Source organism: Osmerus eperlanus, chromosome 16, assembly GCF_963692335.1.
Source record: "Osmerus eperlanus chromosome 16, fOsmEpe2.1, whole genome shotgun sequence".
Classification (NCBI taxonomy): domain Eukaryota; kingdom Metazoa; phylum Chordata; class Actinopteri; order Osmeriformes; family Osmeridae; genus Osmerus; species Osmerus eperlanus.
The window spans coordinates 11,580,603-11,596,539 of NC_085033.1; the positions used below are offsets into that span (position 1 = coordinate 11,580,603).

A 15,937-nucleotide genomic window follows, 5' to 3' on the forward strand; every position below is an offset into this window, starting at 1 on the left:
GACAGACGAGATAATTTCCATAAACTTTATTCTACTCCCATATACATAAAAAGTGATCATATTGAACATCTCCCGTGTCAAGACCATAATATTAAACATTTACAATAAATAAAAAAAATGTATAAATAAAAAATAAATAAACACAACAAAAAATAAAGATTTTCTCAAATAGCAGATGGCTTTCACAATGTTGGATTTCTCAAACACAACAACAATACCTGTATGTGTGTTTTATAATACTTGCATTCAGCATCACAGTTTTAAGGACACAAGTCTGGGCAGAAAAAGTAATGTAAACCAATGAGGGATTACAGTACAGTGAAGCATATGTTTGTTACCATTGACAGAACAGGCTATAATACCATTTCACCAAAAGATTAACAAGGTAGTGAGACTGTAGTGCTTCTTGAACACATTTTAATCAATTTACAAAAAAAAAAAATCCTCTATAGCCCAACTCCTAGTGTCTTCCTATTTGTATCTACTGCTAGACATTCCACAGAGCTGTTATTGCACAATACAGACATCCCTCAAAAAGGCACTTTATCCCCCTACTAACCACCTGTTTTTGCATGGTGTAATTCACTCATCACCTCGTGAATCTAAAAGAAAATGAAAGTCACTTATTTCAAGGTTTAAAAAAAAAAAAAAAAAACACGACCACCTTTTGGTATCTATAGCTAAAATGTAAATAAAACCACTATTTACTTTGTTGTAAAAAAAAAAAAAAAAAGGACTGCTATTCAAAATAACCAATAGTGCAGTGTCACACACCCATGCCTCTCTGTATGAAGACGTGCACAGACCTGTAATGATCGTTTTATCTTCCAAAAAAACAAAAAACAATCAAAAACAAGGACAGAAGGCAAAGTGACACTGAAGCTTAAAAGAACCATAGACCATCTCTGGTCCAGCTTAGACTGCAGATCCCAGCCCTGCCCCGTCCCATGTCCCAGGTCCGGTCTGTCTCAGCAACAGAGTCCAGGTTGCTCAGGTGTGCATTTGTGTGGTCTAGCCAATAGTGTGAGAGTATAATCTGGTAATTGGTTCAATAATAATAAAAATGTGCACCACAGTCCACAGAGACCAGAATCGAGTTGTAGAGGGTGAGGGGGTTCCTCTGGGCCTTTCCCCTGAACCCCTCTTCCGTTTGAAGGGCTCCCAGTGGGGGTAGAAACATCAGCAGAGGGTCTTTGAGTGGGGGAGGGGCAGGATGGCTTGGGGTCCAAACCAGGAAGGTGTGTAAGAGTAAGGAAGGTAGAGGTCAGTCAGTCAAAAGTGAGGCTTCTTTCCTGACACCCTTGCTTTGAATCACTGGACAGCCCCCCCCCCCCCCAAGGTCGTTTTCCTATTCAGAACCATGCTATTGGCTAACAGGTGAAACCTCCACCCAGTTGGGGTGTGCCGGGTTACAAAAACGAGTGCTCCTTAGGTATGCGGCCCATCAGGCGTCAGCGTGGTGCTGGAGAAGCTGCACGACGTAGCGCATGCGGTGCCTCAGTTCAGCCGAGCAGCCCAGCTCTGTGAGCATGCTCAGAAGGTAGGTGGAAGACACACGCTCTCGGCTAATGTAGGTGAGCAGCCAGGCTGAGTCAGATGGAGACTTGCACAGGATAATCTTGGTGTGGTCCGTATAGAAGTTCACCTGAAGAAAGGAGGGGATGGAGAAACGGTTACAAAAATGACATATTATGCAGTCTACTGAAGGCTGTACCCATTACCAATGCTTTAGCGGGCTATTCAGTTTGATTTTGAGCATGGAAAGAGGAAAGGAGACGGCAGCAGCGAGGCATTACCTGCAGGGTCCCGTTGTTGAAGAGCATCACCAGAGCGTGGTCGGTCTTCACCCACTGCAGTAGCAGAGGCGTGGCTGGAGGCTGGTCCTCACAGAGGAGGTCTCCACCCTGAAGGAACAAGAACATCCACTTTAATAACCATGTATGGATGGATTCATTAAAAAAGGTTTCCATAGTGAGGACCGTGCTTAATCCAACAATGCCCCGAGAGTTTGATTGGCCCATTGTTAACTTGCATAAGTACACTAAACTACATTACCCACAACACCCTCGTTTTGACATACCTCCATGAGGTTCTGTTCCATGTAGTTAGCCATGAGCTCCACAATCTGCTTTTGACAGCGCAGCTGCTCAGGGAGGGCGCTGGCTTGGAAGGTGAAGTGTTTGTTGTTGGTCAGGCAGTAGTGCACCGTCCTAAAGGGTTGGAAACACAGTAACCTCGTTAGTCAACACGTTTCATTCGACTTTTCATTTCCCCTCGCATCATAAACAGTAGTTGTTAGCGATTTAAAAAGGGCTTCTTACTTGCGGTCATCACACAGACTAAGGTGGGTACCATCGTTAAAAAGCACGCCGATGTTGCGATTAGACAGCTGGTAGCCAAAGCCGTATTTGTTGGAATAGTCCACCCATTTTGTGACCCAGACAAAGGGCTTAGACCTGGAGAGACAAGGAGGATTTCTGGTTCCTGGGGGAGAGGGGAAAGAAAGGTGGAGAGAGTTAAGACACAAGAAAGCACTAAGAAAAGGAACAAATACAAAAAGTCAACATCGCAGTTAAAAACAACCCAATGAGTCAATATTGCAATAAATACAACAAAAGCAAAACCAAAGAGCTGGAGGCCCATAGTGTCTAGCAAGACTGTTCTCAGGAGCTTAGAGAGAAGCTAGCTGTCTGCACAACTCACCTGCAGGCATGGAGGACAGACAGCTGTTCAGGACCTTCATGGCCGAGTCAGCAACCGCTGCAGGAGTCAGGACGTCTTCACACGCTGAGAGAGTGGAACAGGCACAGCTGAGTACAAGACCATATTCACAGCTAACACGTAGTGACAGCCAAGCACACCGATTCAGCCACTTGTCAAGTCTGAGTCCAGCTGAAGACGGTAACTCACGTTCAGTGCTACTGGCCACAGTGCCTTTGAAGGAGCGGGATATTGACTTCCTCGATTCTTCCTCAGCCGGAGTGTCCATTGGTCCAGAGCTGACCAGCTTTCCTGTTGGGGACGTCACCTGGATAGGAAGCAACGACAACAGAAGGTGAACATGATTGGACCTTCAGGCAAAGTGTACACCAGTGTTACGGTGTACCCTAGTACACCATTTCTACATGGCTTTATTATTCCTGCACCATTGCAAGTCTAAGACAGAGCCTGGAGGATTATGGGCTGGTAGTCTGCTTTTGCCATTTGTTTCCACAGTCTTGAATTTAAAGAGCCTTGTTAAAAGCTGGGTCAAGTAGGATACCTGCTCTCTCTCATCTGGCTAAAAATGGACTCTGCAGAGTGCTGCACAAACACTATTCTGAGACAAACCCCCAAACCACAGTCCTATAACAGTGTCACAACTCGAGTATGTTGACAGCTAACCACCAACTCACATCAGAAACAGCCTCATTAGCCTGAAATACATTCTTCACTGAGGGTACTTTTAGGGAAGTTATTTAAAAATATTAAACCTAGTCATAGCAAACTCCTATGTAAATAGAATCAGTCTCTTCTAAAATGCATTTTAGTCCAAGACTAGATTATTGAAGGACACTTCCATTCATAAAAGGACATTTTGAAAGCCATTTTTGGTGCCCAGATGACTGGATGAGATTGCTTACCTCGTTGGCTCCGACAGTTTTATAGCTCATCTGACGACTGATGGAACACTTCACGATACCAGACACCAGTTTGGAAATGTCATCCTTCTCCTCGCATGGAATCTTCTCCACTGCACAAACGCCAAATAAAAGAGAAGTGTCAGAGACCGTTGCTGTAGCTTAGCGCTAATGAAAGGTCCAGGGGAAACTCTCCCAGTAGAAATTCATTCAGGTGGTGAAACTTCAGACTTGAGTCAAGTTTATTGTAGTCCTGCTTACCTTTGGCCTTCTTTTTGCCAAAGAAGCTCTTGGCCATCTTGGTGAAGAACTTCTTGGCAGGGCTGGGAGGATGGAGCTCTGGCACCATCACACAACTGCTGGCAGGAAGTTTATCTGGTGTGAAGCCCTGGGTGGAGGAAAGATAATTTAAAAAAATAAAAAATAAATCTAACATCCATAGACGACGTATCAGAACACTCTAGTCCAAGTCAATTGAGGCTTTAGATCACGTACCTTGCTGAAGAACTCGTGATTTAGAATCTGGTCAAGTGTGAGACGGTCACTTGGATTCTTCTGCAGGACGCTTGATATGAGCTTTTGGGCGGCAGGAGAGAGGGTGGAGGGGATGTTGTATCTCACTTCCTTGATACACTTGTACGTTTCCTTCAGATCCAAAGTCTCAAATGGAGGGTTGCCGCACATCAAAGTGTACCTGATAGAAAAGAAGCGATATGGGTTGAGTACTGGCTTTTAAGCGCAGTAAAGGCTACCAAACGTCACTGATTAACTGAGCCTTCTCACTGGTCCTCAACTATTTACACACCTACTCGAGGTGTGTCATGAATGTGTCAGTCATATCTCGTCAAACCCCCTAGCCTTTGTTTGCAAAGCGTTCTCTTCCAACTGTTTAGACTGACACCTCTTCAACTAGTGGGTCGATGTTGGCCTGATGCCATGATGTTAGTCAAACAGAATGCTCCCAACAGGGCATTTTACACATGACCGGACTAGACACTTACATGACGCAGCCTAGAGACCAGACGTCAGACTCTGTCCCGTGGCCCTGTCGGTTCAAAACCTCGGGGGCAAGGTAGTTAGGAGTTCCACAGATTGTCCTGAGGGGGAAACAGGTTTGTTAGGGTTATTAGGGTCTGTTCTAATGCTTGGTTTTGTCTTGGTTTTCTGTGAAACTGAGCTTAAAGCTAGAGGGACTTTTTCTTACTTTTTCCTCTGCTCGACAGTCTCCAGCTTTGCTGCAAGGCCGAAGTCTCCCAATCTTAAATCCATGTTCTCGTTCACAAAAAAATTGCCTGGGAAAGAATCATTCAAGTTGAGCTTAGGACCAGATCGTTTTCTGGATAAGGCCATGCATGTTCTAAATTAACTATGTGAAATACGTTACATTGTGCATACCATTCAAGTACAACTGAAGATTAAGATAACAGCCTGATATACATTTACATTTAGTCATTTAGCAGACGCTCTTATCCAGAGCGACTTACAGTAAGTACAGGGACATTCCCACGAGGCAAGTAGGGTGAAGTGCCTTGCCCAAGGACACAACGTCATTTTGCACGGCCGGGAATCGAACCGGCGACCTTCTGATTACTAGCCCGATTCCCTCACCGCTCAGCCACCTGACTCCCGTCAGGGAGTATAGCTAGGGTACAGCTAGGACCACATACCTAGTTTGAGGTCCCTGTGGAGGATGTCTCTGTTGTGAAGGTATTTCAGGCCAGATATGATCTGTCGTAAATAGTACCGCACTTCTGGATCGGTCAGTGTGTGTCTTGCCTTCCAAATGTGTGCCAGAGACTGAAATGATATTAGGATGTAGATTTAATATATATTTTACTTTAACTATCCTGTTCCGGATGGGGAGTGCATCTTGGGGGAATGTAAATGAGTGGGTGAAGGTACACATTGTCCTTGCCGATGTACAGTTTTTCCATCAGGGTTTAAAAAAAAAAAAAAATCCCAAAACCCACACAAGGACATACTGTGACTGCACAAAACCGAGACGGTGCTGCGTGGCTCACCTTTCTACTACAGAGCTCTAAAAAGATGTAGATGTTGTCTTGATCCTCAAAATGATGGGAGAACTTCACCACATGCTTATGTGAGAGGGTTTTGTGGAGCTCGATTTCATTGGTAATCTGTTGACAGGGACAAGAAACAGAATGTCATTGAGGCTGGTAAAGATTTGTGTGGCATGTGTCACTGCAAAGGGAATCTTATTCATTAGTATCTACCTTGTCTCTCTGGTGAGGCTTGGACACTCTGCTCTGTGGAATCACCTTCACAGCATACATTTTGTTGTTGGCAAGGTCTGTCATTTCGTAGCATCGTGCAAATCCACCCTTGACAAGAGAAAATGTAGATAACATGTCACTAATTTGCATGTTTCCAATCTATATTTTCATTCAATATCACTAGTAAGGCTTTCACGTTTGTACCAACCCAAATCATTTGCCTATTTAACAATGACGTGTTGTAACCAGATAGAAACAAATTACTTAAACCCCTAAAAAAGAGATAAGACTCGGCCTCTATGTACTAGGTTTAGTCAGCACTGTCTGGCTGTTTTTAAAATGCATTACTACTGCATTGACACTCAAATTGACCAGAAAATCTCGCTATGCGGCAGCGGCAGACAGACAACTACCTGCGGATCATACAATGTCCAACGTGTTGCGATATAGGCTACATTGCCTATTGTGAAAATATTAAACTCTTCGTATTGCAGCCCAATAAAATGCCTCAATATTTTCATATCAATAACGACTAACGTTATGACAGACGTGATCTGCCAATTCACAACATCTGGTTATAGTATGGCCATTTATATCACAGCTTCGAGGTTACCTATTGAAACGTTTAGCTAGCACACGAGACACACCTCGTTGGATTTCCCGTGCGGGGAGAGAATGACGCTTGAAGGGAGAGGCAAGTTTGTCATATCTTCCACGAGGTCATAAATCCGCAATCTAACACATTTGATTTGGAACTTTGAGGATGAAGGCAAGGTGCTAAAACTACTCTGAATATACTTTTGAAACGGAAGGGATGTCGTTAACACATAGTTCTGACTTGATTTAGCGCCGCTGACGAACAGTCATTGCAAATAAAATGCGACTAAATTATCAGCCTTATCCCCCTAGCCATTCCGTTGACGAATTAAAATGAAGGTAGTACCTTTCCCAAAAGCTTTCCTTTGCTGTAGGATTTCCCAGTCTTCGAATCTGTGATCACCTGGGCGAGTTCTGGTTTAATTTGTTCCGATTTAGTCCTGTTGTTGGTCGTTTTGGCGGAATTGGGAAGAATTTGCCCACGCTCTGGAAACTGTTTAAATAAATCCGGATTCATGGTTTGACATGAAATGCGATGAGAGGCTGTGAAACAAGCGGTATCCATTCATTCGCTGTAAAAAAACGTTTCACAGTAGAGCTCTTGTTCAACCGGTGCTGTTCATTCAACCTCAATTGTATCCATCTGGTATGGATATACTTCACCATCGCCAGCTATATAAATTGGCTCTGACGTCATGGAGGAGGGTGGGTGAATTACTGAGACTGACGAGTCATCCCCATTGCTCGCAGTACACTGCCTCTGACCGATTTGTTATTTATTTCTCTTTGTATGTAAAAGTATGAATGAAACCATGAACATTTCAAACAGTCGTGCGTCCTGCTGCTGTAGACCTACCATGAGAACAAAATGACTGGTACAAACCATGTTGATTGAAATTTGATTATTATTTTGCAGACAAAACGCCCATTATGTGCACATCGCATAGTTTTGCATTCGGGTGATACACTCATATGATGATCAATGTATTTATTAATATTTGAATTTCTCATTTTTGACATCAAACGAATTAAGACCAGTGAAACATCTTTCGGAAAAGACATAGGGGTCCTACATGACATGCCCGGACACATCTTCTCACTCCAAGTAAAAAAGGGGAGTATTTTGCCACCTGGTGGACAAGTGAGTAGCTCCAATTTGTAATTGGGCGGTAATAATTTTACTTGATGTTCAATGGATAATCCATCCCAGTGGACTAGTCATAAACAGAAATGGAAAAAGTACACATATCCTTCACTCAAGTAGTACATATACTCAAATTTAAAGACTCTGGAAAAAATTGAATGCTGACTACACTTTTTCACTCAAGTTAAAGTTAACTTTTTTTTCAAAATATTTTTTTAATCTTTCAGAAGTATTTTTCAAAATATTTTGTTTGTCTTTCAAAAGAAAAAAAGTCGGTTAAGTTTTTTTCTAAAAAAGTTTTGAAAGGTTGAAAAATCATTTTTTTTAAAGTAAGTACCTTCTGCCTTGCTCCATAGCTTATGTTTGTTGTGCGTGATGAATGAAAAAAGGCATGCAATTACAAGAAATAGTATTGATCATGTCACCAAATAAAGATTTAAACTAAAGTATCGAGCCTGGCTTGAAAATGTAATTAGTAGAAAGTACAGATTAAAATTAAAAAGTGAAAGTGAAGTACTGATATCTGAAAAATCTACTGAAATACATGAAAGTATTTGAACTTTGTTACTTCCCATCTCTGGTCATGAGTAGATGTGACAGTACATTATAACAAAACAGTATATTTGCTTCAGGAAAGATATGTTTATTACACCACATAAACCTGAGTGGGAGCGAGACACAATGAAAGAGGGATAAGACACTGGCTACACTTACATTTGAACAAATGTGATTATGTACATGAGTGCGAAAAACTCATTTTCCACAAATAAACAAATTGGACTTCCATTGGCCTATTTTCAACTGTAATTTGGGAATGGCTAAATATATTCCAATCTGTCAAGTTCCTGGACTTTAGAATAGTAACTGGAATGCATGAACAACACAATGAAGACATTTTCTTAAACAGACTGCTACTGCTACGTAGCAACCTACGTACCCTGTCTGAAGTCGCATCTCTTTTAAAAGCCGCTATGGAAGGATAGGTTATAATTTCGAGTACAAAGTTTCAGAGGGCCCACCATTTTGGATCAGGAATGAGAAAACGATGCACAGAGGGTATTTAAGCATGGCCACTTAAAGACTGGGCACATCAGGAATCCCTGTTAGAAGTCCGGCACCTCTTCTCCTTTAGCCTTCTTCTCCTGGGACTCCGACCAGGCTTTGTTGATGGTGCGCTTCATCTCATCATCACCATCAGAGTAGATCTTCTTTAACATGGACATCAACCCATCACTTGGATCTGCATTCTCTTCGGTATTTGGCTTCCTATGAATGCAAGAAAACAAATATATTACATCCTTCTTTTCCCCAGATGAGGCCTATATTTCAAGCAGGCCAAGTGACAATCCTTTTGGTTCCAAAAGAATCCACTGGAACCTTTGGTAAACCTTATGTTTTAGTTGTAGGGTGTGGCAGTGATCAGGGCTCCTTGCCTACACAAGGATCATTCACTTGACCCTCAACCCCAGTTTATAGGTCTCCCATTGCAAAATATTAAGTTCTTGTACTCACTCTTTTTCTTTCGTTTTCTTCTCCACCTGCGTCAGACACTCCCATTTCTTGGCCGTCTTCTTCTTACACATGACCAGGACCATGTCTGTTTTCACCTTTAAACAAAATAGAGCCAAGAAAATAAGTACACACAGAGTAAATCAATGTAAGATCTCTTGTCCCAGATGCAAGACTCCACTCACCTTTTTAGAGCTCTCCTGAACATCTATGGGGCACAGAAGATTATTCATAGTCATCTGGTGATTCTTTCCATCAAGGTCTTTTACCAATGCAACAAAAGACCTGTGAAAAGGGAAGGCAAACCATAGAACAGGAATTTCAGATTAAGCTGAGCTACAATCGAAACTGTACATTGTAAAGGTGAACATTGTGTGTACATCGTGAACAGGGTTCCACACCTTACAATCAATGGACTTCCAGTACATTTTAAACTGAAAACTAATTTAAATGGAAAAAATGTTATGGAACTTCTACTGATAAGTCCATGTAGATTGCAATACTTAAATGGAAAAAATTGTTATTGAAGCTGAGGAGAAAACCAATATTACCTCTCAGTGAAGCTGACGTTCACATTCTCAGGTGCTACATTGTGAACTCCTTTGAGTGTGATGTAGATCTTGACAAACTTATCTGACTGGTCCCATCCTGCATTAAAAAGGGTGAACATTTTTAAATACTTAACTATCCGTTTCATGCACCTAATATTCCCAAGCCTGAGCACTTATGGAGACCCAAGTGGATTGGTTAGAGAAAACAACTGTGGTGTTTCCAATGTACCACCAGCCAAAATACATGGTGGAACCACATTAACTGGTATACTCAAATCCCCAACATCTTAAAATAATCTTCCCCAAATTGTAAAATTAACGACGTGGAAGGAAGCAACAACTAAGAAGCAGTTACCATAGTTATTGATCTTGACAGTGTAAGCTTTTGAGGAAGACGTTGGGTCCTCTCGCTTGGCTTGCTGCTCCTTCTGCAATCTCTTCGCTGAAATCTCCCTTTCCACTTTTTTCTTTTCTTGTTTTAACACATCCTGAATACGTTCTCTCTCTGCCTTTTCCAGCAGATTTGAGATCTCCAGCAGGTCGGCCTCCAGCTGGTTAATCTGCAAGGGAATAAGATTTTGCACAAATATATTTGTCTTCAACGTGATCATTTTGGGTTTCCTAAAAACTGGTTGCAAGCTAGAAAGATACACTGTGTGAAAGCAAATAGCATTATTCTGCTATTATTATTATTACAGTATATAACAAAACTATGGTTTCTACTGTTGCTGAAACGTCTGGGTCGGGCTTGAAACCTTCGAGGGTCGGGTAGCTAGCTACTGTAACTGTCTGGAACCTTCCACCGGTAGCGGCAATGCAATGAGTACACACCACTTGCTAGCAAGCTAGTGTAAACTATCGGCCAAAGATCAAACATATTGCTAGTATTAGAAGTAGGATCGCGATTTGTAGCGGTGAACGGGATTATATAAGTACCAGCTCTGTACTCAAACCAATTTTCTCACAACACGCAATATTTCCAACTTTTCGTTGAGTGTTATCGCCAAGACATGCTAGCTAGCCTGCGTTTGGCTTGGTTTACTGTAGGTTAGCTAACAAGCAAACTAGCACAGCTAGCAGTTATCAAGACATGCTACCGCATTACGTTAGACTACATGGCATTTATCCATGACCCGCATTTAATATTAATCAAGTCGACCAAATAACTACCTGTTCATTGAGGTCCATTGAAGCACTAGTCTTGTTATCTATTTGTAATCAGTGAGCTATCTGGTTGAGAGCATACTGACTGAAACAGAAACGAAATAGCAAATTTCAACAACCCGCAGAGGGAGTTACTGTGAAATGACGCCGGTCTTCGTTAAGTGATTTTTTCCTTTGGTTCCGCACGCCATACGTAAATGTCATTGCACTTACCATTGATGATATTAACCTTTTACTGGACACACTCCCCGTTTTCGTATACATTACTATATTCCAACAGCACATTTCACGTTAACAGTCATGTCATTCCAATGTAGAAGACTATATGCATTATTAAAACATTCATGGAAAATAAAGAATAATATTAATTTGGTAATCAAACAGCTCATTTAGACTACATAAAATTACCTACATTCGTTTTAGACATTATCAGACACAATGAAACAACACCCAAGAAGAAACCAATATTTAACAATTTATTATACAGTCTATCTTTGCATAATTTACACTTTCTTATAAAGCAGTCAGTTGCAGTCATTAACATACTTAACATCATTCAAAGCGGGAAAGAGCTGAAGGAAAATGTTCCCACCATTCCAGCCCATCTTGAAAAATGTCCATGTTGGCTCAACAAAAGCACATCAATGTACCAATGTGAGGTGTGATAATCTGGCGATAGATCCACACAAAATGACAGGCAGATGGAACTTGAAACTGTAACCAAGCAGTCCATACAGCAAATAATATTGGTCAGCGTAACACGTACAAAAGTGTGTCGGTAGGTCCATCTCATCACCACATGGAGCGCTGGATCCCTGACATCTGATTGTGATCAGCCAAGTGACGGAAGACAATGCGACTGAGACGCCACCTGCGCTTTACTCCTCGTGGCCGTGATGTCATCACACACCTATTACGGATCCTTACTGGGCAGCTGTCACGAGGCAATGCTGCGATGTCCTTATCTGCAACTTCCTGTAAAGACATGTCAGTTAAGGAATCGATCCTGAGGTTGAAATGAAGCCCAAGGAGGGCAAGTCTTTTTCAGATGTTAGGTGTCCACACGGTGCTTTCTGTCCGTGACTGCAGAACAGTTTTGAGAAAGCTGTGACATATGATACACTTTGGTGATTGATGCTTCAGACTATTACAATGACACTATGCTAAGTTTGCTTTTGTCATGCTGAACAACAGTGCACATTTGAGGACATTAGACACATTTCCCCAAGCACACAGGTTTGACCAATGGATTGGTTTGGGACACATTCTACAACAGTTATTTTACTAACTTATCTTTCAGATGTAGCTATAATATTATAGATGGTTACTTAAACATTTAGTACCTGAAGTTCTTTGGGCAGGATTGTGTTCTTTCTCAGTGCGTTAATACGAAGCCTCTCGTCTGCGAAGTCGAAAGCCATCTGTCTCCTCTTGACGTCTCGCAGCATCTTCCAGTTTACATAGTACCCTCTGACTTGCTCCAGACAACCCCAGCCACTGCACGCAGCCTGGTATCGGTGGAAACACATGAGGAAAATCAACTATTAAAAATACATAATTTTTGCTGGTGTCTTCAGATTGCATATTGTTGTTTAAGTGGCGTGCCACAATGACGTACACACAATTCCATTACATTGACAGCTGGCTAGCACGAGTCTCATTTGAAGTTAGCATGTCAGTGTATACACGTAGCCTTCACGTAACAACAAGGTCTCTAATATGCTACTTATTTTCGACCATGTTCACAATCATGGTCACAATCATGTTCACAATCATACACCTTACCTGTTTGGGTACATACAGCTTGGATTGAATAAAATGTAACCCCGAAAACATGATCCTGCAGGCAGCCATGTTTGAACCAAGGTTGCCTCAAATGGATGCCAGGTTTGTAAAAATACCCTCACACAGAGTGAACTACCATACATCATTTTAGTTTGACAACTTTTGAATTCTAACATTCTCATACATATTTACTGTATGTGAGTATATTTTATACATATAAAGTGGCATTAGTGAGTGATTTGAATTCTTACATACATTACATCCCTTATGGACTCGTTAAACACATAAACGGGAGGATTAATTTTGAACCTGGCAACGACATTACATTTAGTCTACTGATGCCATCTAGGGGTTGACGTTTGAGAGAGAGAAACGTTTGCAGGAACCACTTACACCCTGAGGATGGCAGTATAGGGTTAGTCCATTATACTTGTGCTGCCAAACACGCAATCACATACCAACCACATACAAACACCCGCGCGCAAACAGACGCATTCAAACTACCGCTTTCAAGTAGATACAGATCCACCGAACAAGTGTCTGCTGCGGTGTTACATTAAGCCAGCCTTTAAGAAGATTTGTGCCTCACAATCAAAGTCATTGTTTTTACCAAACATCAGAAAAAAGCCAATGACAGTGAAAACCACAACAAAGTTGTCCTTTTCTATTTGTCTCACATGTTAAGAATACTGACCGTAAGCTTTCATGAAACAATACAAGTGGATTTCTTATTCCCAAGTAATTATCATTGTTAGGAGTCTCTTGAAGAAAAGATGTCCGGTAGATAAATACAAACACATGCCAAATTGCATGCATTCAAAATAGAAAGCCACATTATAAAGTTAAACAACTGTACAACTCTCAAAGAGGACTGGTCTGTTCATGATTTACCTTGCACAACCTTGTCCTGATAGACAAAAATAGGTTATATAATGCCTAAAAGATCGCTTAGCGTACTGCGTTTAAACTTTTTTCTTTTAGTACTGTAAAGCACATCACAGACACGTCCTCATAACCATATGGTTCTTCATCATTTTGAGAGCATGTGTCTGGCAGATCAACAAACACGCTTTCAGCCTGAGGAGTTTAGGCATTCTTTCTGAAAATTATACTAAACAAATCAGTCTTATTTCGTAAACAAGATACCCCGACCTGCTCAAAGTTTTGAACAACCCCAAACGTGTCTTTGTAGGCCTACTTTCTGTGCTCTAGCTATGGAATTTTAAGGGATTTTGGATGGATAGACCAGAGATTTTTAAAATGTGCGTTAATAATGTTTAGAATTTTTTTCTTAAATGAATCTTGTGTCATAAACTCTAACAAAAAATGGAAGAGAAATATTTTATATTTGAGAACCTTTAAAAAATACACATGGCTCACCAGAGTAACAGGCTACAGGAAAGGTGTATCATTGATACAGTTCTCTATTTCTGTCCCTGCAGTTAAATTAAATGACTTACTCTCTGCAGGATGTCGTAAACCACCTATAGAGTCAGGCTTTAGACCTTCTGCACTGCACACACATTCAACAGGCCATCATTACTTCATTCCAAATGTCTTTGACAAACTGCCATAGACAAGTAACAACACATAACCTATTTTTAGATTAAAACAAATTGGATTGACAACGTAACCATTCATATATGCTAGTAAAAAAATAATCAACATTTTACACCCCTTTAATTTAACACACCTCATGGCAAGACTATGCTTATAGTGTATACAATGTCTTTAAACAAACAAAAATAACCCTATTATTATTACTACCATGTGAAGGTTTATTTTAAGGGCACAAGAATAGAGAGACTTCAAGTCAGTTGTTAACCACATGGCTTCCTCCCGTTAGACCTGAGTTTCAACTTGGTTCAACTTCCAACCTATTGGTATTCTTTACTTATTTACTAACTTCCACTAGTATGGACATATGTAACATACATGTACAACAATTTGTTAATTTGGCAAGATTTGGTTGGACATTGCCAGACATAAACATACTTGTATTTTTCTTCTATTGATTCAGCCAAACAGCCAATATCCTCATTAAGACAGTTCAACTGACTGTGATCAATAGTCACACATATCCTGATGAGCCAGCTCATTCAACACAGGGTCATGCAGCTGGTGGGAAGCAGAGCCACATGGCCCCCAAGCCTTGGACGTTTCCTACTGCCCTGGAGAAGACTCAAACCTCAGCCCTCATCCTCTGTCACTAGGGGGTCAGATGGCTGAGCGGTGAGGGAATCGGACTAGTAATCAGAAGGTTGTTGGTTCGGTTCCCGGCAGTGCATAATGACGTTGTGTCCTTGGGCAAGGCACTGCACCCTACTTGCCTCAGGGGAATGTCCCTGTACTTACTGTAAGTCGCTCTGGATAACAGCGTCTGCTAAATGACTAAATGTAAATGTAGGCTGGTCTTCCAAAGACGATCCCTTTTGTCCACTTTCTCTCCACCCATTTAGCTCGACAGATCCAAATGATTTTAGGAGGATAAACAGCATATTAGGTTTAATACCCCTGACTTGGTCATATTGTTCTGGGGCTACAGAAACCGTCATCTGTAACACACCACATATCAGTGCTGCTGCTTTGATGAAGGATGCAAGCAGGTTCCTGGAAAAGCCTGCTTATGTTAATATGAGCTGGCCTTTTTTTTGGTACAATTCAACTTGGGATTTTAAGACAGGTCATACCAGTTTTACAATTGTTGATTTTCCTTACTTTCACAAACTATTCTCCATTCTGCTTTGTGATGTTTCTACTCCTAGTGATAGCTTCCTTAAGCACAACTGCCGTAGAATTGTGTGTGCTTGTACAACACCTGTTTTTTCCATGAAGGGAATATAGAGACATACTTGGGAGCTGAAAACCTCTAGCCAAACATCACAATACGGACCTCTGAACTGACTGTTAATCTCATTAACTCAAGCCAGGACAAAGCCACTTTCAGAAGATTGGATCAAAATTGCCAAACAAAATGATAAGGGACACATTAGGTTTCTAGATTGTTTTGCTGCAACATCTGTGAATTAACTTAAAAAGGGACCACCACTGTTAGGGGAAGTGCTGGGGTCCCAGAGAAAGGAAAACATAGTCTGCCCCCAAAAATAGGTGTCTTGTTTCATTAAGGTCAACTTTTTAAAGGTGTAATTTTCTTTTTTTCAATGTGGGTCCATAAATCCACTTTCTTTGCGTTTTCATCCATTTCCAAGTGTATAAACAGAAACCGTTCCTTGTGTATTAAAACACATTCATCAAATTCATTCAATGGTTTATACCTGGCATTCACAATATGACAACATTGTATGACAATATAAAATTGTCTTGTCACTCTAG

The 15,937-nt window shown here is 41.2% G+C and overlaps 3 protein-coding genes across 3 annotated transcripts; all 3 read right to left on the minus strand.

Annotated features, from left to right (window-relative positions):
* Positions 1-2: 2 nt before the first annotated feature.
* On the minus strand, positions 3-7,105 carry plk3 (polo-like kinase 3 (Drosophila)). The gene is made up of 15 exons (XM_062481619.1): positions 6,798-7,105; positions 5,855-5,962; positions 5,642-5,758; positions 5,288-5,417; positions 4,825-4,912; positions 4,622-4,717; positions 4,116-4,314; positions 3,882-4,008; positions 3,624-3,733; positions 2,911-3,028; positions 2,704-2,787; positions 2,322-2,484; positions 2,081-2,210; positions 1,797-1,904; positions 3-1,645 (listed from the first exon to the last, which is right to left on the minus strand). Exons 1-15 carry the CDS (start codon positions 7,014-7,016, stop codon positions 1,445-1,447), a joined length of 1,998 nt encoding a protein of 665 aa, XP_062337603.1. The 5' UTR covers positions 7,017-7,105; the 3' UTR covers positions 3-1,444.
* A 1,112-nt stretch (positions 7,106-8,217) lies between these two features.
* cacybp (calcyclin binding protein) lies at positions 8,218-10,979 on the minus strand. The gene is made up of 6 exons (XM_062481980.1): positions 10,826-10,979; positions 10,011-10,215; positions 9,656-9,752; positions 9,290-9,389; positions 9,108-9,202; positions 8,218-8,861 (listed from the first exon to the last, which is right to left on the minus strand). Exons 1-6 carry the CDS (start codon positions 10,841-10,843, stop codon positions 8,699-8,701), a joined length of 678 nt encoding a protein of 225 aa, XP_062337964.1. The 5' UTR covers positions 10,844-10,979; the 3' UTR covers positions 8,218-8,698.
* A 295-nt stretch (positions 10,980-11,274) lies between these two features.
* mrps14 (mitochondrial ribosomal protein S14) lies at positions 11,275-12,743 on the minus strand. The gene is made up of 3 exons (XM_062481178.1): positions 12,605-12,743; positions 12,163-12,327; positions 11,275-11,794 (listed from the first exon to the last, which is right to left on the minus strand). The coding sequence occupies exons 1-3, from the start codon at positions 12,671-12,673 to the stop codon at positions 11,612-11,614; spliced, it is 417 nt and encodes a 138-aa protein (XP_062337162.1). The 5' UTR covers positions 12,674-12,743; the 3' UTR covers positions 11,275-11,611.
* Between the last annotated feature and the right edge of the window lie 3,194 nt (positions 12,744-15,937).